We start from the raw sequence: 27,986 nt of genomic DNA, 5'->3' as shown, positions 1-27,986 counted from the left end.
ACCAGGGTAATACAACAAGACACCATTTAAGCAACTAAGTTTTTACACATTTAGGATATCTGGAATAACTTTAGTTAAATGTATTACCTTCACAGCACTAGTATTATTCTGTGACCCTCTAACAATGACAGTAGCACCATACATTCGAGAACGTTGTTTAAAGGAAACTGAAATGTTATAAGTCTGTGATATATGCAGAATCGTGGGAGAATTAGGATCTGGGATGGGTTGGAGAATTCCAGCTATGGGTAATTCAAACATAAGTACCAAAGGAAGCAGCTCCTAGAGTGAGATTGAGAAAAATCACAGCATGTATTTGAAGCACAATCACATTTACTCAGCCTACCACAACTTTAATAAAAATTCAGAGTTTTCTCTCACTTCACTGTTCTAATTCACTTCAAATGTTCTAAATAACATTTAGAATATCTACAATCTCTCTGAGCTTTCTTTACAGAAACTTAAGTTTGTTGACATCATCCAAGGCAAGCTGTTTGCTGTCACAAACAAATGGAAAAAATTCATTACCTTGCCATGGAAAAAAGCGTGAATGTCATACATCATTAGAAAAATTGCAAAAAAAGCCACAGTTTTGTTTTGCAAATAAAGAATGTCAAAAAACCAAACAAAAATAAAAGAAACCATGTCACATTCCCACATGCTTCTATACTTACAGACCATATATTGAGCTACATTTGTGAAAATTTATTCAGGGATCTTGCTCAACAGTGAGATGGCTGGGGTTAGAAAAATAATGACTTTTTATGGAAAAGCCCTATAAGTCATGGTTTCTGTCACAACCATCATAACCATCAAACATACAGCCTTAATGTATGCATATGTATAGAACATTAAAATGTTCATAATATGTCATATGGTTCAAAAAAGAGTTGTGTAAGATACACATAAAATCAAAAGAGATTGTTATGATGGGGGAAATGAGTGCAGAGTGCGATTGGTGGGGATGGATTTATTTTGCAACAGTCCATCGCATTAGTTACACCTACTTCATACACAGTTAAAATTCAATCATAGGCAACTAAATTACCTCAGAAGAGGGAGAATTTACCACATAATTCTTAGTAGAAGGACTGCAAGATCAAATCTGGTTTAAATAGCTGACACTAAATTCAGGCTTTAAATCAGTTTAGGTAACATAGTGACTAAACATGTGTCACTTTGGTGTTGTATAGTTTGTCCACATGAATGTTAACATTCTTAATACATTTTTAACACATATGTACACACTACTCGTAAGCCCTTTATGCTTATTTTGTATTATTATTTAAAATCTGCTAATTAAAAAGATTAAACATACAAATGTTCATTGTGAATATTGCTGACATTATTTTCTTGCAGTTTTGGGTTTTATGATATGATCTGCATAGAGACCACAAGACAGAGCCAGTCAATCCTAGAATACTCAGAACTGAACTATCATTTCCCACTTCTATCTCCCAACTTCTTCTATCTCCAGTGTGTATGAGATGCGAGTTATGGAAATACAGTTACCCGTATTCTAACTCTGGCAGACTCCACTCCAGCTGGCTGTCCTGCAATAGACACCTGAAAACGTCAGAACACAGACAACATAATATCAAGTTTTCATATAAATTATCTGAAAAAATCTCCAACTATTTGTTATTTTTGATATGTACTGTACTTCTGTTGGTGTCTGACACATTTTTTTAAAACAGTAGTTGAAAACTGAATCCCTCCAGTAAAGGGTTACTTTTGTATATTGATTTTTATGCTATGAACTCTAACAACATTCTGAAAACTTTGAATAATGGAAAAAACTAAAATCAAAATTCAACGTAGCCATTCAGAACGAACCCTGCAATTACTGTTCTGCAACAGTATATTAGTCCTTAAGGTTGAATATACTTTTTAAAAATTACATCCTAAGTTGCCACTGGGAGTTTTATGGAACATGTCGCTTAAAAAAAAAAAATCCAGAATAAATTATTAGTATGCTATAATGACAGACTGAAAAGTAAAAATGTCCTTTAAATTTAGTATTATAGAACAGCAAGAATCTTTTTGATGTATTATAATTCAACAAGCAACCTTCACTCTAATAAACACTATAAAGTTGAACTGCTTTCATCAGATGTTTTCATTTTTGTTAGACATCTACAAACTTTAGTTTCTATATAACTTAACATGCCAAAACCACCCAGAAATTTAAAAAATAAATAAAAATCAGTAATCCACATGTCCTGCTTCTCTACCACTTCCTTATACTGAATGATTGTCCTCTGAATATTTGAAAGAATTTGATAAACATATCACTAATTGTCCCTAGCTATTCATAAAGGAGAACTGTTTGCAACAGCAGGTTTTCTTTCAGTCCACCTAGAATAATCCATTGATTGACACACCCGATATAGATATGAAGAGTTAATTCGATAACCATCTATGTATACAAACCAGGACAAAAATAATTAAATAAAAAATAATTATATAATACTTTAAAAATGGAATAACCAGCTTATATTAATAAGCATATGAACTTAAGATTTTAAGGCCAGAATGGGACCATCACGATCATCTACTACTTTGCCTTTGCCTTCTCCCCTCAGAGTCAGGGACTCTTGTTCTTCATCTCTGTAACAGAGCACAGCTGCCCCCCGGCTCCTGCATCTGCTAGGCTCAAGGTATGTCTACACTACGGGATTATTCCGATTTTACATAAACCGGTTTTGTAAAACAGATTGTATAAAGTCGAGTGCACGTGGCCAAACTAAGCACATTAATTTGGCGGTGTGCGTCCATGTAACGAGGCTAGCATCGATTTCCAGAGCGTTGCACTGTGGGTAGCTATCCCATAGCTATCCCATAGTTCCCGTAGTCTATCCCGCCCACTAGAATTCTGGATTGAGATCCCAATGCAAAAACAGTGTTGCGGGTGATTCTGGGTAAATGTCATCACTCATTCCTTCCTCCGTGAAAGCAACGGCAGATAATCATTTCGCGCCCTTTTTCCCTGGATTGCCCTGGCAGACGCCATAGCATAGCAACCATGGAGCCTGTTTTGCCTTGTCACTGTCACCGTATGTGTACTGGATGCTGCTGACAGACGCGGTACTGCAGTGCTACACAGCAGCATTCATTTGCCTTTGCAAGGTAGCAGAGACGTTTACCATCCTTATTGCACCAGATGCCATTGTAAATTGGTGATGAGATGATGGTTATCAGTCATTTTGCACCGTTTGCATGTGGAAATTGGCGATGATGGTTATCAGTTGTTTTGTACCGTCTGCTGCTGTCATAGGTGCTCCTGGCTGGCCTCGCTGAGGTTGGCCGGGGGCGCATGGACAAAAATGGGAATGACTCCCAGGGTCATTCCCTTCTTTATGTTTTGTCTAAAAATAGAGTCAATCCTGCCTAGTGTACTAGAGAACCAGAGAGCACAACCGCTCCATGTCACAGCCCCAGAGATCTCGCAGAAATGATGAGCTGCATGCCATTCTACGGGGTGCCCCTGCAACCACTCCACCCGTTGCTTCCTTCCTCCCCCTAACCCTCCTGACCTACTGTGGCAGTGTCCCCCCATTTGTGAGATGAAGTAATAAAGAATGCAGGAATAAGAAACACTGATTTTTTAGTGAGATAAAATGAGGGGGAGGAAGCCTCCAGCTGCTATGATAGTCCAGGCAGGACAATTAAAGGGTGGGGGGAGAAAAGGAGCCCAGCCTCCTGCTGCTATGATAGTCCAGGTAGTATAGAATCTTTTCTTTAGACATGAAAGGGGGGTGCTGATAGAGCTCAGCCTCCAGTTGCTATGATGAGGACCTGTTTACCAGCCGTTTTGTACCATCTGCCAAGGAATACACGGGAGTCGAGTCCAATTTTACCCTGTGCGCCCCGGCGAGCTATTAGGCCAGCCAGTAGCACTCATGGGCTGATATGAAGACGGACATATCAGTCATATTGTAGCCGTTCTGCACCCGGAAGGGGATTGCTGGTGTTCAGCGCTGCAGCACCCTGTCTAACCAGAGCATGCCAGTTAGATAGGGTGACATTGAAAAAAGCGAGAAATGTTTTTTTCCCCTTTTCTTTGGGAGGGGAGGGAAGGGTGTAAATTGATAGACATTTACCCTGAACACCCAGGAAAATGGTTTTTGACCCTTCAGGCATTGGGAGCTCAGCCAAGAATGCAACGCTTTTCAGAGACTGACAGGGACTGGGGATAGCTGGAGTCCTCAGTATTCTTCCCCCCCCCACCATGAGCGTCTATTTTGATCTTCGGCTTTCGTACGCTTGCCATACAGCACTGTGCTGTGGACTCTGTATTTATAGCCTGAGATTTTTTCAAATGATTGGCAATTTTCGTTCTGTACGGAGCTCTGATAGAAACAGATTTGTCTCCCATACAGCGATCAGATCCAGTATCTCCTGTATGGTCCATCTGGAGCTCTTTTGGATTTGGGACTGCATCGCCATCTGTGCTGATCAGAGCTCCATGCTGGGCAAACAGGAAATGAAATTCAAAAGTTCGCGGGGCTTTTCCTGTCTACCTGGCCAGTGCATCTGAGTTCAGATTGCTTTCCAGAGCGGTCACAATGGTGCACTGTGGGATACCGCCCGGAGGCCAATACCGTCGATTTGCGACCACACTAACCCTAATCTGACATGGCAACACCAATTTCAGCGCTATTCCCCTCGTTGGGGAGGAGTACAGAAATTGGTTTAAAGAGCCCTTTATATCGATATAAAAGGCTTCGTTGTGTGGATGGGTGCAGGGTTAAATCGGTTTAACGCTGCTAAATTCGGTTTAAACGCAAAGCATAGACCAGGCCTCAGATAAAGTCACCCAGAGACCCTCGGGTTCTGAAACCACTGGTGCTTTTATTTACAAGTTGGTGCTCCTACCACCTTCTCACTATACAGCTCTGGGTTCCTTGTGTCTGAACCCAGGAGGGAAGGGCTTTCTCTCAGTCTGCAATCCCTTACTCTCCACCATCCCGGCTTCCTTCTTCCCAGCCTCTTATATAATCTTTGGCTAATTGGGCTGGCAGTTGGCCCTCATTCCCCAATTAGGGCAGGTTCTTACCAGCCAGCTCACTTTATTCACCTAAATGGGGCTGGCATGGCAGGGGCATGGCATGATTCTGAAGTCTCTCTAATCAGCACCCTGTCACAATCTCCAAGCATTCTTGTCAAGTACATCTTCCAAGCTGACATCGACCTTCTTCATTTCCTCCTTCATCACCCCAAACCACCCTTTTCTAGGTCTCTCTCATGTGTGACTCTCTTTGTACTGTGACTACTAGCTATTGTATTTTCTGGTCAACTTATCCCTTATCTCGTCACCTCACATGATCCAGCCATCTCAGCAGATACTCCCTCAGCTTTCCCATGATGAGGGCTTCCCATATCATTTCATTGCATAGTCTATCAGCTCTTGTCTTACCTGGAATCCATCTGAACATTTTCATTTTGGCAGTGGAAGAAGTTGTTCTTCTCTTCCTTACTGGCTGGCATTCTGACTCAAATGTCATAGCAGGCCTAATCACGATCTTATATACTTTGGTCTTTAGTTTATTTGGCATATTCTTACAGCAGAAAATTCCTGTCTACTCCTTCCGTTTACACTACATGCTCTTCATGTGGCTCTGTGACAAAGCGCTGAAGCCTAACAGATGGATCAGCACTCTGATCACTGTGGCCTCAATTAGTTCCCCCGGTGATGGCTGACTGAGGAAATAGGGAGGACTTAGTTAATCAGATAGGGAGGCTGGATGAGTTGAAGAACTAACTGGCTCAGCAGATGACTAGCTTGATAAAAGACAGGAAGGACGTGTTGGGAGTAGGAAGCAGGGAGGGAGAACAGGGCTAGCTGGCTGTGCCCAGTCTGAAGGAAATCTGAAGGAAGTGAGATCTCTTCCTCCCAGGGCCCTGATAAATGGGGTGAAGGAAATCAGGTCATAAGTATTAGATCTGCTGAACTGCACTGCACAGGAGTTGCTGGAGAGGACCTGAATAAATTAGACAAAGAGGACACAAAAGAAGAGAGTCTGAGTGGTTTTTGTGGTGACCAAGGATGGGGAAGAATCTACGCTCCATTACAAGCTCCTAACCTCTGCATGCACATTCCCATCATGGCTCAACAATGAACTGAGGAATCTAAATTGTTGAACGGACTAACTCTAACTGGCTTCTCATTGTCCCTCTCAACAAAGCATCACATATTCTGTCTTTTTTGGCTAATTCGTAAGCCATTTTCTTCCAATGCAGCCCTCCAGGGCCTCCTTCTAAACCCCTTTCCAGTGTGGTGTTATCTTCATGAGACAATATGCTACCAGCAAAATGCAGGCTTGGTGGAGACTCTCTCCTAATCTCCTACATCAAGGTGTCCATTCTAATCACAAACATGAATAGTGGTCCTTGATGTAGACCTACTCTCATAGAGAATGACTTTGTAGCCACAGTAGCTTCTCACTGCTGTTCTGCTATCCTCATACCTGTCATGATAGTCTGAAGATGCGCCTCCAGCAGATTGTGTGACTGCAGGCACCACCATAACAATTCTCTAGGAATATATACTGTAAAATATAAATAAAGTATTAAATACTTACTTGGTTGCTCTTTTCTGCTTGGTTATTCCTATTAGAGTCTGGAAAATGGATGTGACATCCTGTTTCTTCCATCACTTTTTTAATGTTATTGCCGCCTTTGCCAATCACATGAGAATGTTCTGTATGTGAAACATCCATCTTCAGGGTGACTCGATTACTCTAGAGGCCAAAACATCTACTTATTATGGGATTCTTCAGTGTGGAATAGCTTAACATCAATATTTTGCACTAAATTACATTTATAAAACTATATTATAGACAGTTAGGTCACCAGAATATTTTAATAATGGCTTACTGTTGACTGAATTAAGACTTGTTTAATACTGGAACTTTATATTTAATTGCTAAACCATGAATATTTTCCTTCTGATAAGGAAATCAGTGTGGACCCAAATACATTAGACTCCTCTACTACCTGTTTCACAAATGGCAAAACACCTTTAAAGAAAGGTGGATGAGAGTTGCACTAGACTAAAAAACATCAACAGAAATATTGATGCGTGTCACGGTTTGCTCCAGGTAAGATGTACTTTTTAGTTTTCAAACTTCCAGATTAAGAGTTAGAAAAATAGTGTTTTAATTCTCTTAAATTAAGACCTAGCTTTCCGATTTCAGGATTCTCATTATATGGTTCTTTTTTGGTTGTGTCTGTAATTCTGTCATTTAAAATAATGCATAAAGCAATTTGATGCAAATAATTTTTTAAAGTCTAAATGCAAAGACAGGTCTCATTCTCTAGTAAGCAAAGTGGTTTAATGACCTCAGTTTGGAGATCTCTAGGTCACCATACAGCGAGACAGAAATGACTGACACTGTACAGGAGATGCCCATAATTAGAACAATGCAAGTCTAGTGGGGGGAGGCGAGATTTAAGAAATAGCTGGCCTCATACAGTATCTAGCTCCAGTTTGTGTGGCTCAGGCTACTAAAACTAACATTTTAAATAAAAGAATACAACAATAATAAATTCCTTGTTTTTAAAAAGTGTCTAAAAAAAGAACTGCTTTCTGTGCAGCTGGACATTGTAAAACATACATATTGGGAGGATCAGGGCTATCCATTTGGCCTGAGGAGCATAAAAGAGGAAGATAAACTGGAGGTAGGGGGAATTCTGAGGAGTACAAGGTTCATTTCACAGCAGTTTAAGGTCTACTAGGTGTTCAGCGAACTAAAATTAATCATTTGCCATAAACTCACATGCAGTATACTGTGCTATAGAAAGGTGGTATGTGCTAACAAATTACCTATGTAAAACAGCTAGACACACTTTTATTGGCCAATTCTGAAAGGGAGTATTTCCCAACTTCTTTTGGCTCAAAATATCAGAACAGCTATTTCTGATGCAACTAGTTGGAAATTGTAACTCTCTCTCTCTCTCTCACACACACACACACACACACAATTCTCCCTCCCCAGGCAAAATGGGGAACTCCTTGTCTCCCAGGTGGCTCCCCTACCTCCTGCTTCCCTGCTATACAGAAGAAGGAATGTGTGCGAGCATGTAAAGCTGAGTTAATGGATTTGAGGTGTGGTCTCTAGATCAGCAGTATTTCTCAAGCTACTGTGTGTATGTCTCTCTCATACTCCCACCAGACCCTGGCTTTCCATACCACATTCTGCCCAACTAAAGTGGATCTCTCTCCTTACCTTGGCATACAGTTCCCTGCTCGTCTCTCATCATGACCATATGCAGTTAAACACTGGATCCCATATTGCATGGAAACCACTTTTAATAAGTGAAATAATTTCAACACAAGGGCCCACCCAAAACTAATCAACGGCACCAGGTGCTGATGAGACTAACAAACTACACTAAAAATGGAGTTTTTGAGCCAAGTCATTTGAGAGTTATGACAGACGGAAAAAAAAAAAAAGGTAGGAAAGTGTTCAAATAGTGAGATCACCTCATGCTTTGAACCCTCATGTCTCTCAAGTATGTCTTCATATTTGCTTCATGCCATTGGTGTTGAGACTCAAGAAGGTGACCCATTTAAAAGTCACCATGACTCAAAATGAGTGCCAGTTCTAATAGGTACAATATATAAGGAAATTTTCCAACTCTACGATGAGCATCCAGCCTTTATATTTAGCTTTCATAAGCCTGTTTGGACTTGCTTTAAAATTGCCAGAAGTAAGACAATGATCTCCATTGGACTTGTAATTTTGAACAGGATACACAATTCTCTTCAGTTTACTTGTGGTCACAGGCCTTCATAAATACAAGTCCCCCAATACCAACTGCTCTATCTATCTCCTGGACCATCATGGAATCTTAAGCCTTACAGCATGTTTCAGTACAGAAAAGTCTTTGAAAAGATTGGTGGATAAGATTATCTCCATCAAATTAATAATTACTATACAAAATGGAAAGTTCTCAATCAGTTTGAGGTCAATGCTTAATTCAACAGCATATGTCCCACTACTAGTTTGAAATGCTAGGAGCAGCACTGAGGATAAGGGAGAAAGAGGGGGTTTAGACAAAGATGTCAAAACTGTCTTGCTGAATCTGTGCATTTTGAACCTGAAAAATAAACTGACTCTTCCTTTTGGACTCAGTGAGATTAGTTTAGCTTTTTCTTTTGAGTATTACCTTGCATTTTTAATATCAACTCCACTTTCGAAACAAGCTTTTAGTTCTCTGTTTGTTTTTTGTTATATTAGTGTTTGTCCTGCACCTAAGCATTTGTATATATAATGCTAAGATCACCATAACATCTGAGTGCAGAGAGAATGACTTGTCAATTTATAATTTTGTCAAACAGTTGATCTGTGAACAAAATACACCTCAGCCATTTATTTAGTAAGCCTTATTATGGTCAAATTTCTGACACTCAACATTTCATTTCTGAAATATCATAAAATTAGGAAAACACATCATGCTTTCCACAATTCTGTACAACAGAATTGGCCACACAATCCACTACTTGCAGTGGAGTTTGCATTTTTTTTAAAGAGAAAACTCTGTTCAAGTTTTTAGTCAATATGATAAGGAAAATTTTTCCCCAAATGTTAACGGTACAGAACCAGAAACAGCGTTGTCTTCTTAAGTCTGCACAAAACTGAAAAACAGTTTCAAATAGAAGTTTATTGAATTCATTATCAGCCTCCTCCCCCCGCTCCCTGGCTGCACCCGGGACACTTTACTAACCATATTATTCATTTTAATGTAAAATTTTAATAAAAGCGTCTGCTTTTTAATTTACTCTAAGTTGCTGCAGAATTCAGTGTCACTATACCATAGAAATAGGGGCCTGCACACAGGATTTTGGCCAGGACTCAATATTTTCCTCTTACTTTTGTGTCCAAGACAGACATGATCTTTTCCTTAGCTTCTTTAACATTTTCTTTTTTTCCAGATACTTTAATATGGGGATCTAAAAAAAGAGAAATAAAGATCAATAAACAAGTGACATCAGGAAAAATCTACCAAAATACTTACTCTTTCACTATCAAGCATTAAACAAATAAACTACTTTTAAATTTTAAAAAAAACAAACAAGAAAGCTTTTTGTTGTTCCTTTTAAAAAGAAACAGCTACTTTAGATATGTTAAAGTTTAAAGGTGAACTAGAATACCAAATTCTTTTGGAATTGCTAAATTACTGCAGCATGTCAATAATCAATTCATTTACTCTTCTTACGTGTTTTATTGTGCTCCAGAATATTATAGTAACAAACTGTTTAAAAAAAATGCAAGATTACACATTACTACTGTGATATTACAAAGCAATCTACTGCAGTGTAGACAAGCAAGAAAACTGAACCAAATACACCTCTACCTCGATATAACACGAATTTGGATATAACACGGTAAAGTGGCGCTCCATGGGGGTGGGGCTGCACACTCCGGTGGATCAAAGCAAGTTCCATATAATACAGTTTCACCTATAACGTGGTAAGATTTTTTGGCTCCCGAGGACAGCGTTATATCGAGGCAGAGCTGTACTTCTCTTGTTGAATGCTAGCAATCAGCAACTCACAGCCATTTGATGTTAGTGTTTTTTTGTATGCCAGTTTATGCTTCTATCACACAGAACTTAATCTGCGGATGTTTCCCAACTCTTAATTATGCTATTAACATAGTTATTTGATCTCTATACTGTTGTTGTTAGTCATTACACCTAATCACAAAGCATTGGAATGGACATTAAAAGCTCCTTTCTTTGAGCCATTAATAACAATTCATTCATGAACAAAAAATATTTTTACACATTTAGAAGGCATTCAATACTGAGTATCACCTTACTGAAGTTTTTGCCTAATCAGACCTAAAGTAGTGGATGTAACAACTTAGGTATTGACCATAAGAGTTTTTAAGTATCAATGAAATATGAGAAGATGATGTATCCCCAATGAGTTATCAAGCAGAGTACAATGACAATAAAACAAAACCAGGGGGTTAAATTCTGAAACTCTTACTCAGTCAAAATGGTCATTGAAGAATCTGGCTCATGGAAGTTAAATGAGACTTGGAACTAACCCCCGCGTCCATTAACTGAAAATGACACCTTAAGTAGAAGAGCAGCACCATCTGGTGTCTGGAAATATGAACTATCATAATCCAATATTCACAAACAGAAATGGGCCCAAACCAAACAACCCTGAATTTCCAGCTGGCAGACCTGGATTTTGTATTTTTGATTTGGTCTTGTCTCTTTTCTCCTAAAAATGAGACCGTATGCCTATTCACAGTGTGGCCCTTTCCTCCATAACTGAGTTTGCACTTGCTCAAGGAACTTCTAAATCCACTGTTGCACAATACATACTAATGTGATTAGATCTGGTACTGCATTTTAACAAAAGCCATCCAACATTCTGTAATATGTATGGGCATTCAAATTTTCAGTAGAAGGGGAAAAACAGATATACCAACAGGATAAACCTGCCTTTCTTCTACCACCAGAAATTTAAAACAATCAATCATAACATCCTTAATTTTCTACTGAGTACAAAAGGTTACAAATCAAAAAAGACCACTTGAAATGCTTAGATACTGCTTGTTCCAAGAGCAGGTTTTATCTCAACAAGTTTTGAAAAAGTTCAACTGAGGAGCGAAGAATGCTGGAAGCTTAGAAAATTTTTTGCCAAATTGCACAGAAATCACAAAAATGTAACATTTTGAGTTCTAATTAAACAGGCATAGTTTTGTTTTTTAATGGAAAACAGTCACAAAAATGTGTGCAATCATGGCATTTACAGAAGCTCTGAAATCCTGCTGTTCCAGACTTTCCACAATGGTGGTGCTGAGCACTTCAATTTTTTTGAAGGGCATTTTATTTTCTTCTCTTGTTTTAAGTTCCGCATAAACCTAGTGGTTAAAATATATTTCAGCTCAAAATGTTTGAAAAAACAGCTACAAGTAATGATTTTTAGAAGCAGAGATCTCAGTATATTATGAATGCTACAAGTATCTGTTTAGAGATGACATAAAAGGATACTTGTATTTTATTGAAAAGTGGATAAATGATTTTTTAACAACATCTTTCAACACACTGCTGACCAATGACAGAAGGTACCTGGGCTGCCATCTTGGTATCTCCTGAAACCTTGTGAAACCCACCTCTTTCCCCTAAATGAGCTAGTACTGTTCAACTGATAGTACTATGTCTGCCTGTCTCTGTTTACTAACATGAATAATTAGATGAGAAGAGATTTTGGAAAAAAAACTCTCCTCCATTTTTCATTTCCTTTGGCTTTTTAGATTTTGTTGGTGTGCTCAGACTCACAAATTTCTCAAGTTTATTATACTTTCAGCCTTTATTTTTGTACCCTAAAAATAATAAAAACAAAGTATTTTACATTATGTATTCTATTTTCTTCCAAAAACCAAAAAACCAAACCCAACTAAGCCACCAATAGAGATTTTGAAACAATACCATTTTCACAAACTATAAAATCTACCAAGATTACAGTATTAATCTCCATTCCTCCACTCTCATCTCCCACGTACTCACCCCAGGTACCTTCTACATACTTCCCAAGATATACAAACAGGAGAACCCAGCCAGACACAACACATCTGACCATGGCATTCTTAATGAAGGAATATCAGGACTCACAGAAACAATCCTCAAACCATTCACCAAGCAAAGGGTCAGTTTCCTCCAGGACACAATCAACTTACTCCAGAAACTCCAGAAACTCAAGATCCTCCCTCAGAACATTATCCTTGCTACCATGGAGGTCATGTTCCTATACATCAACTTCCCTCAACATAATAGCATTGCAGTATGCTCAAATATCTACAAGACAATGGACAACACTCACATATCCACCTTAAACTATCCATTCCATTCTCACCCATAACGACATCCTGAAAGAAATTTTTCACAAACCCTCTCTTGTGGCCTTCATCACTCTCCCTCCTCACCTCACCAAGCTCAGCAGCAGCAGCAAGATCACCACAGACTAAGACCTACCAACTCAAAATGGCACCAGACCCTGCCAAAACAGATGCAAATTCCTGCAAACATATCTCCACTATTATGACAATCCATGGGTCCTACACATGTCTATCACAACGTGTGCTGTATCCCATCCAGTGTATCAAATGCTCTAATAATTATGCCGCTGAAATCAGACAATCATCATGCTCTCACAAGAACTCATACAGAAAAATGAGAAAAGACAAACACACCATATCATCATTAGGTGAAAACTTTTCACAAAGCAAACATCTATATCTGCCCTCTCAGTGTTCATTTTCAAAATACATCTGCACTATACCTTGAAAAGACAAACATGGGAACTTATATTTCATAACTCTGCTAGATACTAAATCCAGGGTCTCATTACAACTATTTGTAACCTACTAGCCTTCCTTTGTCCTCTGACTACAGGGTGTTAAATGCTCACTTCATTTTAATTGATTTCTTCCAACATCTGTCACACCTAGTATTTAGTTACCTTTTCCAGACCTGAAGAGCTCTGTGGACCTCAAAAGCCTGTCTCGTCCACCAACAGAAGTTGGTCGAATAAAAGATATTACCTCACTCACCTTGTCTCTCATATCCTGGGACTAACATGACTATAACAACTCTACAAATAAGTCCTAATTGCATGCATTCTGTGGTGTTAATGGAATTCAGCTCACAAGTTTACCAACTACTGAATTATTTTTCTTTTAAGAGTTATGAAGAACTGGGAACATTCTTCTGATTAAGGCTTGTTCTATACTAGAAAAATTAGGTCAGAATATCTCTGTTGCTCAGTGGCATGAAAAATCCACGCTCCTGAGTGGCATAGTTAAGCAGACCTAAGTCCACATATAGACAGACTGATGGAAAAATTCTTCTGTTGGCCTAGCTCATGAGTGGGCAAACTTTTGGGCCCGAGGGCTACATCTGTGCATGGAAATTGTATGGCGGGCCATGAATGCTCACGAAATTGGGGTTGGGGTGTGGGACGGAGTGAGGGCTCTGGCTGGGGATGCAGGCTCTGGAGTGGGGCCAGAAATGAGAAGTTTAGGAGTGGGAGGGAGCTCTGGGCTGGGGTTAGGGTGTGGGGGGAGGTGAGGACTCTGTGGTGGGTCTGGGGATGAGGGGTTTGGGGTGTAGGAGGGCGCTCTGGGCTAGGATAGAGGGGTTCGGAGGGCGGAAGGGGGATCAGGGCTGCGGAAGGGGGATCAGGGCTCCAGCTGGGAGTGTGGGCTCTGGGGTGGGGCTGGTGAAGTGTTTGGGGTGCAGGAGGGGGCTCCAGGCTGGGACCGAGAGGTTCAGAGAGCAGGGGGATGGGACGCAGGAGGCGGTCAGGGGTTCAGGCTCTGGGCAGTGCTTACTTCAAGCAGCTTCCAGAAGCAGTGTCATGTCACCTCTCCAGCTCCTACGTGGAGGCACAGCCAGGCAGCTCTGCGTTCTGCCACATCTACAGGTGCCACCAATGAGAGCTGCAGGGGCAGCGCTGGGGGCTGAGGGAGTGTGTGGAGCCCCCTGGCTGTTCCCTATGCATAGGAGCCGGAGAGGGACATGCTGCTGCTTCTGGGAGGTGCGCAGAGTGGGGCAAGCCGCCGACCCTGCTGTCTGCCTGGAGCACCAGAGCAGTGCAAGCCCCAGACCCCACTCCTCGGTGGGAGCTCGAGGGCTGGATTAAAACATCAGATGGGCCAGATGCAGCCGGTGGGCCGTAGTTTGCCTACCCCTGACATAGCTACTGCCTTGTGTGGAGGTGGATTAGCCAAATCAATGGGGGAGCCCCTCCCATTGGCATAGGTAGTGTGTATACTGAAGCACTACAATGGGTCAGCTGCAGCTGTAGTATTTCAAGTAAAGACAACACTCAGTATGGTCATTCTTATGTTCTTAAGGTAACTGAAAAATGGAGAAAGGCAAAACTATTACCACTCTTCAAAAAAGGGAAAGCGCCCCAGCAATTATTAATAAGTCTAACGTCTAATTCAAGTAAATAGGAGTTCAAACAGAAAAAGAAAAAAGTCACTAAACAACCACATAAAAATAAAATAATAAGCAATAAAGACCCCACATAGAGAACGAACAAGCATGGCTGCTTTTGGGTAAGAAATATAAAACTGCTGGATGAAGTGAATGACGTAAATAATTCCCATGAGTTTGTACTGGTGTTTTTGAACAGGCATAATAGATAACAAAAGTGAAGCGCAGCTTACAGAGCGCTAACACCACTGATTTGTGTAGCTTAGTAAATATGATAGTGTTAGGAGGATGGTAAGATCTGAAAGTAGGGCTTGGGACAGTTTACTTTATCTAATGCTACTCTGCATCATAAAACAATGCCTACTTTAAACCACGTATAAATGACTTTTCCTCTTAAACAGAGCTCACCATCTTAATCGCTCAGCAATTGTGAAGACTGTTATTGTAATAAACTGCAGTTTAACACTTCTGCTGAAAATTGACTAAACCCTGTATGTCAATGATTTCAAGATCTAATATGCTTAGTTAAAATAATAATAATAATAAAAAAATGTCTCTCTCCATGCTAGTCCCAAACTCAATTTGTGAACTAAAATCAAGCTGGATTCTTTGCTTCTCATTCTTCATCACTACTATTATGTTGACGAAATTCTTCCCTCATCACAGCTCTGCAATTCCAGTGTCTTCCAATTATTCTCTCAGTGATACCTGTGTAATCTCATTGCTTTCCAGTAGCTTTGCACAGGTGTAACTGACTGGAACGGTTATTGAAATCTGGGAAAGATTGCTCTTGATTATGTACAAGGCAGAACAGAATCCAGTTCACATGTCCACTGCTCTTTTTTGCTCTGCATTGCTAACAGGAGTAAAAGCTCATTTTTACTAAATAAAGGCAACAGATATGAACAAGTAGAAGAAGCGGAGCTGATGAGTAAGAATGTGCTGTTCTTGCACAGTTACTTGACAGCATACGAGCCACACTCCTGAGACACATGGCTACACTTGCAACTTGTATGGCTACACTTGCAACTTCAAAGCGCTGCCGCGGGAGCACTCCCGCAGCAGCGCTTTGAAATGCGAGTGTGGTTGCGGCGCCAGCGCTGGGAGAGAGCTATCCCAGCGCTGCAGGTACTCCACCTCCCTGTAGGGATTAGCTTAGAGCGCTGGGAGCCGCGCTCCCAGCGCTGGGACACTGTTTACACTGGAGCTTTACAGCACTGTAAGTTGCTGCACTCAGGGGGATGTTTTTTCACATTCCTGAGTGACAAAGTTGCAGCCCTGTAAAGTGCCAGTGTAGCCAAGGCCATAGCTATGACAACCTAACCCCCAGTGTAGACAGCGCTAGGCTGAAAGAAGAATTGTTCCATCAGCCTAGATACTGCTTCTCAGGGCTTGGCTATACTGGAGAGTTGCAGCGCTGGTGAAGGGGTTACAGCGCTGCAAATCACTCTGTGTACACACTTGGAAAGCCCAGCCAGTGCTGCAACTCCCTGGCTGCAGCGCCGGCTGTACAACTGGTCTGCTTGGGGTGTAGCGATTCCAGCACTGGTGATGCAGCGCTGGTCATCGGGTGTGGACACCAAAAGCGCTGTTATTGGCCTCCAGGGTATTAGGAGGTAACCCAGCATACCTTTTTGGCCACTCTGCTCATCGTTTCACACTCCACTGCCCTGGGCTCAGGTGATCCGCCCTTTAAGTGCCCCGGGAATTTTAAAAATCTCCTTCCTGTTTGCTCAGCCAAGTGTGGAGTGGAGTGCAATCAATCAATCACTGACCATGCCCTCCACGCCCAAACGAGCCCCAGCATGGAGCAATGGTGAGCTGCAGGACCTCATCAGTAATGTTTGGGGTGAGGAAGCTGTTGGCAGTCACAGCTGCGCTCGGCAGCTGTAGAAATTATGATACCTATGGGCAGATATCAAAGTCCATGCTGCAAAAGGAGCCATGAACGGGACACACTGCAGTGCAGGGTTAAAGTAAAGGAGCTGTGGAGTGCTATTGGAAAGCCCGTGAGGGAAACCGTGTGCTCAGGTGCTGCCCCTACAACCTGCCGTTTTTACAACGAGCTGGATGCGATACTCCCTGGGTGTAGGACTCCACTGCAAATCCGAGGGACCACAATGGACAGTTAGAGCCGGGAGAGGAGGGGTGGGGAGGATGTGGAGGAACCCGAGAGCGAGGGTACTGGGGTGGTGGGAGCACACCCCGCGAGTCTCAGGAGGCATGCAGCCAGGAGCTCTTCTCAAGCCCAGGAGGACGCTAGCCAGTCGCAGCAGCTGGAACTTGAGGCAAGAAGAAGCAGAGGATCGTGTTTCCCGGTAAGTACAGCTTTTATTTTAAGGAGGGAAATTGTTTTTGGGAGAGAAACAGCGCGGGGGTTATGGCTGCCTGCATGCATGCATGCCTAGATGTGGAAAAGCCCATTGATTTGGTCTATCATGTTGCGGTAATCGGCCTCTGTAATCTCTGAGCGGCAAAAGTTTCAGCCAGAGCGAGGGCAATGTGCTTGCGCAAGTTTATAGGGAGAGCTAAACCGTGGTCCTTGTCCCAGTCAGGCTAACGCGTCGCCGCGCTACTGTGCCGTGAGGGGTGAGGGAACCATTGCTGCACACAGGCAAGCTGCACAGGGGACTGCAGGGTGGAATCTACATTGCTGGAGAAGACCCTCCTGCTCTTCCCAGGTGACACGCGGAGCAGGGATATATTTGGAAGGATAAAATCCTATGGAAAATGTACGGGATAGCTGTCATTGTAAGCTGTTCAGTGCACTTTCCTCCCAGCTGCTCTCTGCTTTCCCCAATGCACAGAAATGCCAGTGAGCCCTGACTCAAGCAGCAAACCCTTTCCCAGGTGAGTCGACTGCGGCAGGAAACATGGATTCATTAAATGACCATTCCCATTACTCACAGCATGTCTTCGCCTGCTGTGCCTCTCTGTGCTATGTTTGCTATGTGTAAATGGATGCTACAAAATAGTCTACAAACTCCTTCACTGATTATAAACAATGCAGCCTCTGTAAATAAATGTTTCTATATCTGTTTTTTTTTTAAGTGTCCTTGAAATCCTCCGGCCCTAACACATACAGATGTGAGACTACATAACTTGAGAAGCGCGGCACAAAGGAGAAGCAAGAAGATTTGGTGAAAGCAGTTATGAATAGTATGCCAGAGAGAGTAAGAAAGGCTGCAGGACTGGAGAGAGAAAATGCACCAGTGGAGGGAAACAGAAAGCAAGAGACAAGCAGGAAAAAGGAATTGGCTAAGAAGAAAAGCACAAGGCAGCTGTTAAGCCTCCTGGCGCGCCAAACGGAACTGTATGCAGTCACTGGTAGCCATGCAGGCAGATCAATACCCTTGAGGATGTGGGTGCTAACCCACTCCCCATCCCAAAGCTCTCTCCCTTGTGCCTAACAGTGTTTGCTCAAAAAACCCCTTCTCCAGCATCCTGGTTCCTACCACCACCAGCTGCCCCAACACCTGTACGTTCACTTTCTACACCCCCGATAACTAACGACCGCCTTACCCTATGCACTCAACCCCACTCCCCACCATCACCATGCAGCATCGTAAGTTACTGTATCCTGAAGTGCAGCGGGCATTGCACAGCACTCCAGGCAGGACATATTCAAACATCTGACTGTACAGTTCATCACTCTACTCCCCCCCAACCTTTTATTACTGTACTATTTTTAATAAAGGATTTTCTTTGCTTTTAAAACGGTTTTTTATTATGGGCAGAAAGAGAAACATACTGTATCCCAAGGGAAAATCATTGTAACCACTGCACTTATAACTCCAGTGCAAGGCCAAAACATTACTGTTGGCTTTCAGCCTCAAATTTCTCCCTCAAGGCATCCCTAATCCTTGAAGCCCTGTGCTGGGCCTCTCTAGTAGCCCCTGCTCTCTGGCTGTGCAAATTCAGCCTCCAGGCGTTGAACCTCAGAGGTCCATTCGTCACTGAATGTGACCCCTTCACAAATATTACGGGAGGATACAGCATCAGTGCGGAATATAACCGCGGGGATGCTGCTCTTCCCCCAAGTCTAGCTTCCCATAAAGACACCTCCAGCATCCTTTAAACGGCCAAAAGGCACATTCCACACGTCATTCTGGTTGCACCGGCTCAGCCTGTAGCTTGAACCATTCCTTGCTCCTGTCAAGCTTCCCTGTATATGGTTTCATGAGCCAAGGCATTAAGGGGTAAGCGGGGTCTCCAAGGATCACAATGGGCATTTCCACGTCCCCTACTGTGATCTTCCGGTCTGGGAAAAAAGTCCTGGCCTGCAGCTTCTGAACAGGCACTGTTCCGAAGGATGAGTGCATCATGCACCTTTCCAGGCCAGCCTGTGTAAATGTCAGTGAAACACCCTCCGGTGATCCACAAGCGCCTGGAGAACCATAGAGAAATACCCCTTCGATTAATGTACTCGGATGCCTGGTGGGTGGGGCCAGAATAGCAATATTGCGTCCCATCTATCGCCCCTCCACAGTTAGGGAAACTCATTTGTGCAAAGCCATCCAGAATGTCCTGCACGTTCCCCAGAGTCACGGTTCTTCTTAGCAGGATGACGATTAATGGCCCTACAAACTTGCATCAACACTATTCCAACGGTCGACTTTCCCACTCCAAACTGGTTCGCGATCGATCGGTGTAGCCTGTCTGGAGTTGTCATCTTCCAAACTGCAATAGCCACCCGCTTCTCCACTAGCAGGGCAGCTCTCAATCTCATGTCCTTGCGCCGCAGGGTGTGGGCAGCTCAGCACAACAGTCCCATGAAAGTGGCTTTTCTCATCCGAAAGTTCTGCAGCCACTGCTCGTCATCCAGACTTGCGGGGACGATGTGATCCCACCACTCAGTGCTTGTTTCCCGAGCCCAAAGGCGGCGTTTCACGGTGCTGAGCAGGTCCGTTACTGCCACAAGCAATTTAGTGTCACACGCGTCAGGCGAATCTATATCATCGTCGTCGGACTCCTCACTGTCACTTTGGAGCTGAAGGAATAGCTCAACTGCCAAACGTGATGTGCTGGCGGCATTCATCAGCAAAGTCCTCAGCAGCTCGGGCTCCATTTCTAACAGAAACCGCGCCGCAGACTCACAATGGCACGAAACTGCTGGAGTGATGCACCATGGGGTGTTGGGACAGGAAGCGGAATGACCTGCACCCTTCTGTCCCCTTCCCACAACTCACAGCGCCAAAATGGGACGAGGTGCTCTGTAGGATAGCTGCCCACAATGCACCACTCCCAACAGCGCTGCAACTGCTGCAAATGTGGCCACACTGCAGCGCTGTTCCTACACAGCTGTACGACCACAGCTGTAACTACTCCCAGCACTGCATATTTCCAAGTGTAGCCATGGCCTCAGAGACATGGAATACCTATGTCAATGGGAGAACACCTCCCATCCTCGTCGGTAGTGTTTGCATTAAAGAGCTGCAGCCGTGCTGCTGTAATGGTTTAAGTACAGACACCCTCAGATATAACAGTAACATGTCTGTGAGTACCATATCTTTGCTACTTTCACCATAATATAATAAAATTCCTATATCCAAATATTAAAATGCACAGCAGAGGTTTGCTACAATATCAGCACCATACCAACCATATAAAAACCACAACCAAACTAAAAATCCAATCATAGTAAATATGCAAGCTACAGAGGCTGTCTTAAAAATATGGGTTAAAGTTATGTTCCCAAGAGAAAATTAACTTTTTTGAATATGTTACTGTAACTGTCAGTCTTGCTTGTGGAAAAATATTCCAATCAACTTCAATGGAGTCAGGATTTCACCCTCTATTTTAAACTTCTATGTGGCTGTGCACATTTTATAGAAAACTCTCAGAACTGGACAGTTTACTCATTGGGACTGCTTTCAGAATTGCTCTATCACTGAAAGGGAGTGAAAAAGCAGCATTTTTTCCTGAACAAAAAATAGCATATGATAACATGTATTAAATGATTATTTCAAACACACACTAAACCCATAACATTCAAATTGTTACCAATGAATGCATGGTTTACTGCACACTTTGTACAAAGCATTAATTACAAATTCAGTTGCTCTGACTTTCTAAATGCTTTGGCAACTGCTGCCATCAACTAGGAGCCAATTACTTTAAAATCCTTGTTCCAAAGGAGTTACTTTTTGGCACTGCAGATATAAGGTTGTCCAGCAATTACAGATGACAAGAGATGTCCATTTGTTGTTGAAATTATGCTAGATACTGACTGCTGAATAAAAACCCATTTTCATATAATAATTCACTAACTGTGATTCCTTTATTAATCCAATGGCTATAAAGCCCAGATTTAAGTGTATATTAAAAAAAACAATCTTGCCCTTAGAAAAAATCTTAATTCATTGGACAAAACTCTGAATTACAGATATAGAAACACATCCACACCCACAGAATAACTTTTCTGTCAGGTATAAGTGTACAATAGATGGAATTAACATATTTGTAATGGTATACAATGTGCACAGGCATAATAAAACCTTCATTGGATATCTGTAGATTTGACAGGTCCTGATCCAGCAAAGCACTTAAGCAAAGCTGGATCAGGACTATACCAATTACATCCATGTGTCCTGGGAAATGGATTGGTGCCCTACAGGAAGATATGATTGTGACGGAAACCTGGAACTGGGGTACCACTGCTCCCCCTTCACTCTCCAGCCTGGGCTGTCTCTCACAATGCTTTGCTACTGACAAGCAACAAACCCCTCCAGGCGCTGTTATCACTCAGCACAACAGCATGTGAAGCACCACACCCAGCTAGATTGCATGAATCCTTCCACAGCCACTCATAAATCTCACAGAGAAAGGCACTGACTAATTCCTCCCAGCTCCCCAGCAGAGAAGACATACACCAGCCTTTATAAACTGAGCTGAGATTTCCCAAGCACTACAACCAAAACACACTTTTAGGTAAAATATAAAACAGATTTATTACTGCAGAAAGATAGATGAATATAGGGGCTCTAGGGTGCTACTTTGAGGTGCAGAGTGTCACAATTATTCAAAAGAATTTCTACCACAAGGAACATCATTTGTGGGGATCCTACATTCTTATTGAAAAGGATCTCATTTTAGAGAATATGTTGAATGTTTTTGAGTATAAAGCTTTTAACCACATTGGAGTTAAGCAACCCAGTATTACGGTTCAAACACTTGATGATTTACCACAATAGGAGTTCCCTTACAAAGTAAGAGCAAATAATGGATGTCAAGTTATGAACAATGAAATGAGATACTGGAAATCTAACTTCAAATTTACATATGATCTTTGCTATACAGGCATGTTATAAACAGATAATTAAGGGTTAATGTCTCTTTTACCTGTAAAGGGTTAGCAAACAGTGAACCTGGAGCACCTGACAAGAGGACCAATCAGGAGACAAGATACTTGCAAATCTCGGTGGAGAGAAGCCTTTGTTTTGGGCTGTTTCGCAGGGTTTTTGTTCTCTCTTGGGACTAAGAGAAGCCAGACATGTAACCGATTCCTCACATCTTCTGAAACAGCCTATTCTGTTCAATTTAGTAAGTACCAGTTAGAAAGGCGGTTCAGTCTTTTGGATTGTTTTCTTTATTTGCAAATGTGTATTTGCTGGAAGGATTGTATCTCTGTTGCTGAAACTTGTATTTCTGCTGGGGGGAGGATTCTCTCTAGTGTCTACAAGCTGAAAGACCCTGTAACATTTGCCATATTGATTTTACAGAGACAACTTTTACTTTTTTCTTTCTTTTATTAAAAGCTTTTCTTTTTTAAGAACCTGATTGATTTTTTTGGCTATCTTGTGTAAGACCCAAGGGGAAGGAGTCTGCACTCACCAGGGAATTAGTGGGAGGAAGGGGAGAAGGGGGGAAGGAAAAGCCTGATTTCTCTCTGTGTTAAGATTACTTTCTCTCTCTCAGGGAGAGTCTGGGAGGGGGAGAGAAGGGGGGGAAGGCGAATTTCCTCTCTGTTTTAAGATTCAAGGAGTTGAATCACAGGGATCTCCCAGTGTTACCCAGGGAGGGGAGAATCTAGGAGGAAGAAAGGAGGGGGGGAATGATTTATTTCCCTTTGTTGTGAGACCCAAGGGGTTTTGGGTCTTGGGGTCCCCAGGGAAGGGTTTGGGGGCCAAAAAGTGCCCCAAAACACTATATTTTTGGGTGGTGGCAGCTCTATCATTTCTAAGCGAGTAATTAAGCTTAGGGGGGTTCATGCTGGTACCCCATCTTTTGGACGCTAAGGTTCAGAGTGGGGGTTCATGCCATGACAGAGCAAATAATGGATGTCAAGTTATGAACAATGAGATGAGATACTGGAAATCTAACTACAAATTTACATATGATCTTTGCTATATAGGTATGGAACAAATTAATGAGAAAAGCTTACCAGCTGCATGGAGATAGGGGTTCTAACTTTGAGCACATAAGATAAGATAAATGTTACAAAGCTGGGAAAGATTTTTCTTATGAAGTGTTAGATAATTGCAGTAATACTTCCATCCTTCCCAAAATAAAGTAAAAACGTGGCTTTCAATATGATCTATTTTAGTGGGGGCTATTTTTCTTTCTGTCCAAAGAACTTAAAGAGTTAATCTAATGTCAGCAACAGTTTTCCCTCCTGAAGAACGGAAGGTTTATGCCTAACAGAACTACATATATTATTCAGTGAGTCAAATTTATCACATGAAATAGTAGGAAGCTACAGTAACACAAACGTAAGGATCACCTCAGGAAGTGGTTCCAAACCTTCTTCAGTTTGTTGCATCCCCTATTTGAAGTGGGCTTCTGGTGCCTGCCCCACCATCCCCTTGCTTCGTGACTTAGCACAGTCGCTGTCTTTTCTCCTCCTTTCGTGCCCATTCCCCTCACTCCTCTTGCAGCTCTATAGGGATGGATGGGGATTTCATGTGCTCTTGTAGTTGAGCTGAGTCCAGGAGAATGTGAAGTCTGGGCTAGCACTCTTCTGCCTGGCCTTGCAGTCTTGTACTTATGAGTCATTGCCATCACTGGCTGCACTGGGGTATCTGTAGTAGAACAACTTTGAAAGGATTTGCCCACAGATTGTTCATTAATGAGCATGGAACAGGGAGAATAGCGAAGTGGGCACAATTTACAGTGCTACACAAGTACAGCCAAGAGCGTAGAAGGCAAGTCATGGCATTCCACCTGTTCGAGGCTCCCTCAGAGACCAGTACTGGGAACTGGACCCAGCTACCTCCATCTGTCCTTAATCTACTTCAGGCAGTTGAAGTATGGAAAGCCCTAGCCCCTTCAGAACTCTTTTCCTCAAGCAGTCAGCAACAGCCACAGCCAAGGCATAAAGTACAAGTTAGGGCCTTCATGCTGCCCTTTATCCCATTTGTAGACCACTGCAGCCTCCTGACACTTTTACTCAGCTCTGAAACTTGCACTTTGGGTACTGTTTTTTTCATTTGCTTCATTTGACATGGGGTTTCTGTTTCCCACCTCTCCAACTATTAAGAAGCCTTTAATTGTCCAATACATTAAAACTATTGTGCTTGTTCTTCTCCTAATCCCCTTCTACCTCTGACTTCCTCAATTTAGTTCTTTCTTTGCTCATTCCCATAATCCCTTAACTCCCTTAAATCGTCTCCCCAACTCAGCCCCAACAAGATCCCATTCCAACAAAAGAACACAAACAAAATCCTGCACCCCTAAGACTGAGTTTCAATATATAAACAGAATAGCCTGCATGCACATCCTGCATGCACATCCCACATTCCTCCAGCTGAAGGGCAACCAGTTCCAGTAGTACCTATCACCACCACCTTCTACAAAGGTTCTTTCAGGGCAGCACTCCAAAGCCCTCAGCTCCCTCAGAGGTGCAGTACCAGCAAAAATTCTCATATTGTTTCTCTTGCTCTACAGATACCAGAATCTACGTGCTTTCAGCAGAATAATGGAGCTTCCAGGACTCCAGTATCCATTAACAACAAGGTAATGACCTAATCTGAACCCTCATGTCTGTCTTGCACAACTCTGTTTCCTGTTATCTTCTCCATCCACAATGTTCCTCCTCTTTCCCATACATCTCCTCTTTCCTTGCATCCTTTCTTGCTTTGACATTACTACTCCTCCATTACCCTTCTTACCTCATCTATATTCTCTCTTTAAAAAAGTACTTTTAAAATTAAAGTAAAATCTCTCTTGTTAATATTAAAGGCTCACGTACGACAGACTCAACTCCTTCAGTTTGTTTGTAACCTTTGTGCTCTCCCCTTCTTGTGTCCTATCTTAGGCCAGGTCTATACCAGAAAGCTTTGCACTGGTGTAGCTACATAGGTGTAGCTATACCAGAAAACCCTCCTACTACAGATACAGATTACACTGTCAAAAAAAAAAAAAGTGCTTTGGGCAGTATCTTATGCCAGTTCAGCAAGTGAAATAAGCTATTCCAGCAAAAGCATTTTTATGCTGGCAAACCACAGCTTTTGCCAATATAAAAACATCACAAACAATCACATCCCTAACTGACTGAATTTTCTAACAGATGTATATTTAGATTGCAAGCTCTTCAGAGCAGGGACTATGTATCATTTGTTTAGAGACGAAACAATGAATGCTTTAAAAACAACATGTAGCGTAGTCATGACTATACTAGACTTGGAGGGACTCAAAGCTAGACAATTGCGCTGCAAATGGCAGATGAAATTCAATATTGAGAAATTCAAAGTAGTTTTCACTGTTTACATTCAATGTGAACTACCTATACATATGTACACATTTAGGAAGAGGCACTTGGGCATTCTAGATGACAAAAACATCTTTCCAATGAAAACATCTGCTCGGTGATCAACAGTGGTCCAAAGCAAACGATATATTAAGGAGCTGGAAGAACAAGATCATACTGAAAACAAACACCATTATGTAAATGGAAGGTATGCCCTCACCAGGAATGCTACATTCAATTATTATTTAAATGTTTATATTGCAGTAGCACCCAAAGGCCACAGGACTGAAGTCGTTCTGTGTTACGCACTGTACAAACTCAAGAAGATGAATGTTTCTATCACACAGAATCATCCCATCTCATAAGAGGATATCAGAAATGGGATACAAATAATATAAGAAAATATAAATAGAAGAAAAAAGGAACTTTAATGAAATTGAAAGGCAGGACATTCAAAGGAAAAAAATCTTTAAACGTTAAAAAAAATACTGAATAAAATACATAGTTATTCCCCAGATCTCACTGTCACAAGACATAACTGATTGGTGCCAAGTGCTTAATACAGTGGTTCTCAACAGGATTAGACATTCCTATGGATGAGAACATCCATGGTTACATAAAATGTATAAAGTGTGTTAAGAACACTCATGATTCACAGCAAAAGCCACCAACTAACTGATAGGAGTTAGGAAAAAGGCATCTCTGGGCAACTTAGTCCATACTTATTCATTATGGGATTTCTTGACCCTTCCTCTATAGCATTTGGCACTGGCCATTATTGTTGGTCCTGATATTTGAGTCCCTGCACCACTGGCCTGATTCACTAATTCCTATGTTAATATTTGCAATGTGGACTTCCACTAGCCAGGGATATGGGACAAGAAGCCTTCTTCATTTTCTCTCTTCTTCTCACTACTCCAATCCTCAAACTAGTCTGGTGCCTACCCAAGCTAAGAAACAGGAGCCTGAGAACCTTGCTGTGTCAGTGGTCTACTTTTCCCAAACACTACAGCACATTGTTTTCTATTTTTAAAACAGTTCTATTATTCAAACTGAGGACTTATTCTCATTTACACTAAAGCTCCTTTATCCCACTCTGGCACTGTAAATGATAACAAGGCCCTGAAATTTCAAAACAGAATATACGATATAAAATCGTAGAAAAGAAGGCTAGTCTTGTGGTTAAGACACTGAAATATGACTAGGAGGATCTGGGTCAATTTCTGCCTCTGATACAGATTTCCTGTCTGTGCTGAGACAAATTGCTTAAATGCATGGTGTCTTAGATCACAATCTCTTTAACCCCCCTTTCTTTTCCCCCCAAAATAGAACAGTGCAGGCCTACCTCACAGGTACTGTGAGGAAAAATTCATTAATGTCTGTGAAGCATTTAATCTATGGTGATGGAGGATTTGCAAGTATCTAGACCAGGGGTAGGCAACCCAGGGCCGTCTTTAGGATTTATGGTGCCCTAGGCGGGATTATTAATCTGGTGCCCCTGTGCCTGTCTTGCTCTTAGCAACATAAACATAAGCTTACACTATTGGAAAACTTGCCACACACGTTATTAAAACCAGTTTAATGTCATTAGCACATTGTAATGCTGATGGACTGGCACTAAAGAAGTAGCACTATAGAAAAAATTCTGATTTGACAGAATGGTGCAAATAATATAATTTTTTTAATTTGTCAACATTTTATTGGAAAGTTATATGAAGAGGTATTGAAACAAGGATTTTTTTTTAATTAAAAACAATCTTTCTGGCTTTTTTGGCTGCAAAATCAGGAATGATGTCATCGTATGACAAAGACAAAGTGATGTCTTGTTCAATTGCAAGAATAGCAAGACCAGTCAAGTGTTCCTGACTCCTTGTAGAGCGGAGATAGTTTTTAATGAGTTTTAGTTTTGAGAAACTCCATTCTCCTGATGCTACTGTTACAGGAATTGTCAGTAGAATACAGGTGGCAATGCACGCATTAGGATATATGTCAACAAGTTTGCTGGTATGAGTAAACTGTACAATGTCCATCATCTATTTTGCATGTGGCAACATGGATGACAGTATACTCAATTCTTCATACAGATCAAGTCCATTTAAATCAAAACGATAGCCATGCTTCAGGAGGCTTTCTAGGTCAGGGGTCCCCAATGCGGTGCCTGTGGGTGCCATGGCGCCCAGAGGGGCCTCTCAGTGCACCTGCGTATTAGCCAGCGGACAAGCATCTGCTGAAATGCCAGCGAAATTCGGCGGCATTTCGGCAGCGATGCTTCTGGATGACGCTGCTTGCTGCCGATAAGCAGTGTCATCCAGAGGCATCGCCGCTGAAA

General features: G+C 41.9%; 1 protein-coding gene across 3 annotated transcripts in view; it reads right to left on the bottom strand.

The window, feature by feature from the left end:
* The window catches only part of BICC1 (BicC family RNA binding protein 1), a 215,501-nt gene that overhangs the window by 34,855 nt on the left and 152,660 nt on the right, over window positions 1–27,986 (bottom strand). For all 3 annotated transcript variants that reach the window (XM_032796717.2, XM_032796705.2, XM_032796713.2), the window contains 4 exons: window positions 9,879–9,958; window positions 6,585–6,743; window positions 1,513–1,566; window positions 88–282 (listed from right to left, as the gene is read on the bottom strand). In XM_032796717.2, the coding sequence (XP_032652608.2) occupies window positions 88–282; window positions 1,513–1,566; window positions 6,585–6,743; window positions 9,879–9,958 (488 nt within the window). The remainder of the gene's footprint in view (window positions 1–87; window positions 283–1,512; window positions 1,567–6,584; window positions 6,744–9,878; window positions 9,959–27,986) is intronic.

This window comes from Chelonoidis abingdonii, chromosome 15 (assembly GCF_003597395.2).
Source record: "Chelonoidis abingdonii isolate Lonesome George chromosome 15, CheloAbing_2.0, whole genome shotgun sequence".
In the NCBI taxonomy this organism is placed as follows: Eukaryota; Metazoa; Chordata; order Testudines; family Testudinidae; genus Chelonoidis; species Chelonoidis abingdonii.
The sequence above is the reverse complement of the archived record's forward strand: the minus strand, read 5'-3'. Positions and strand labels throughout refer to the sequence as shown.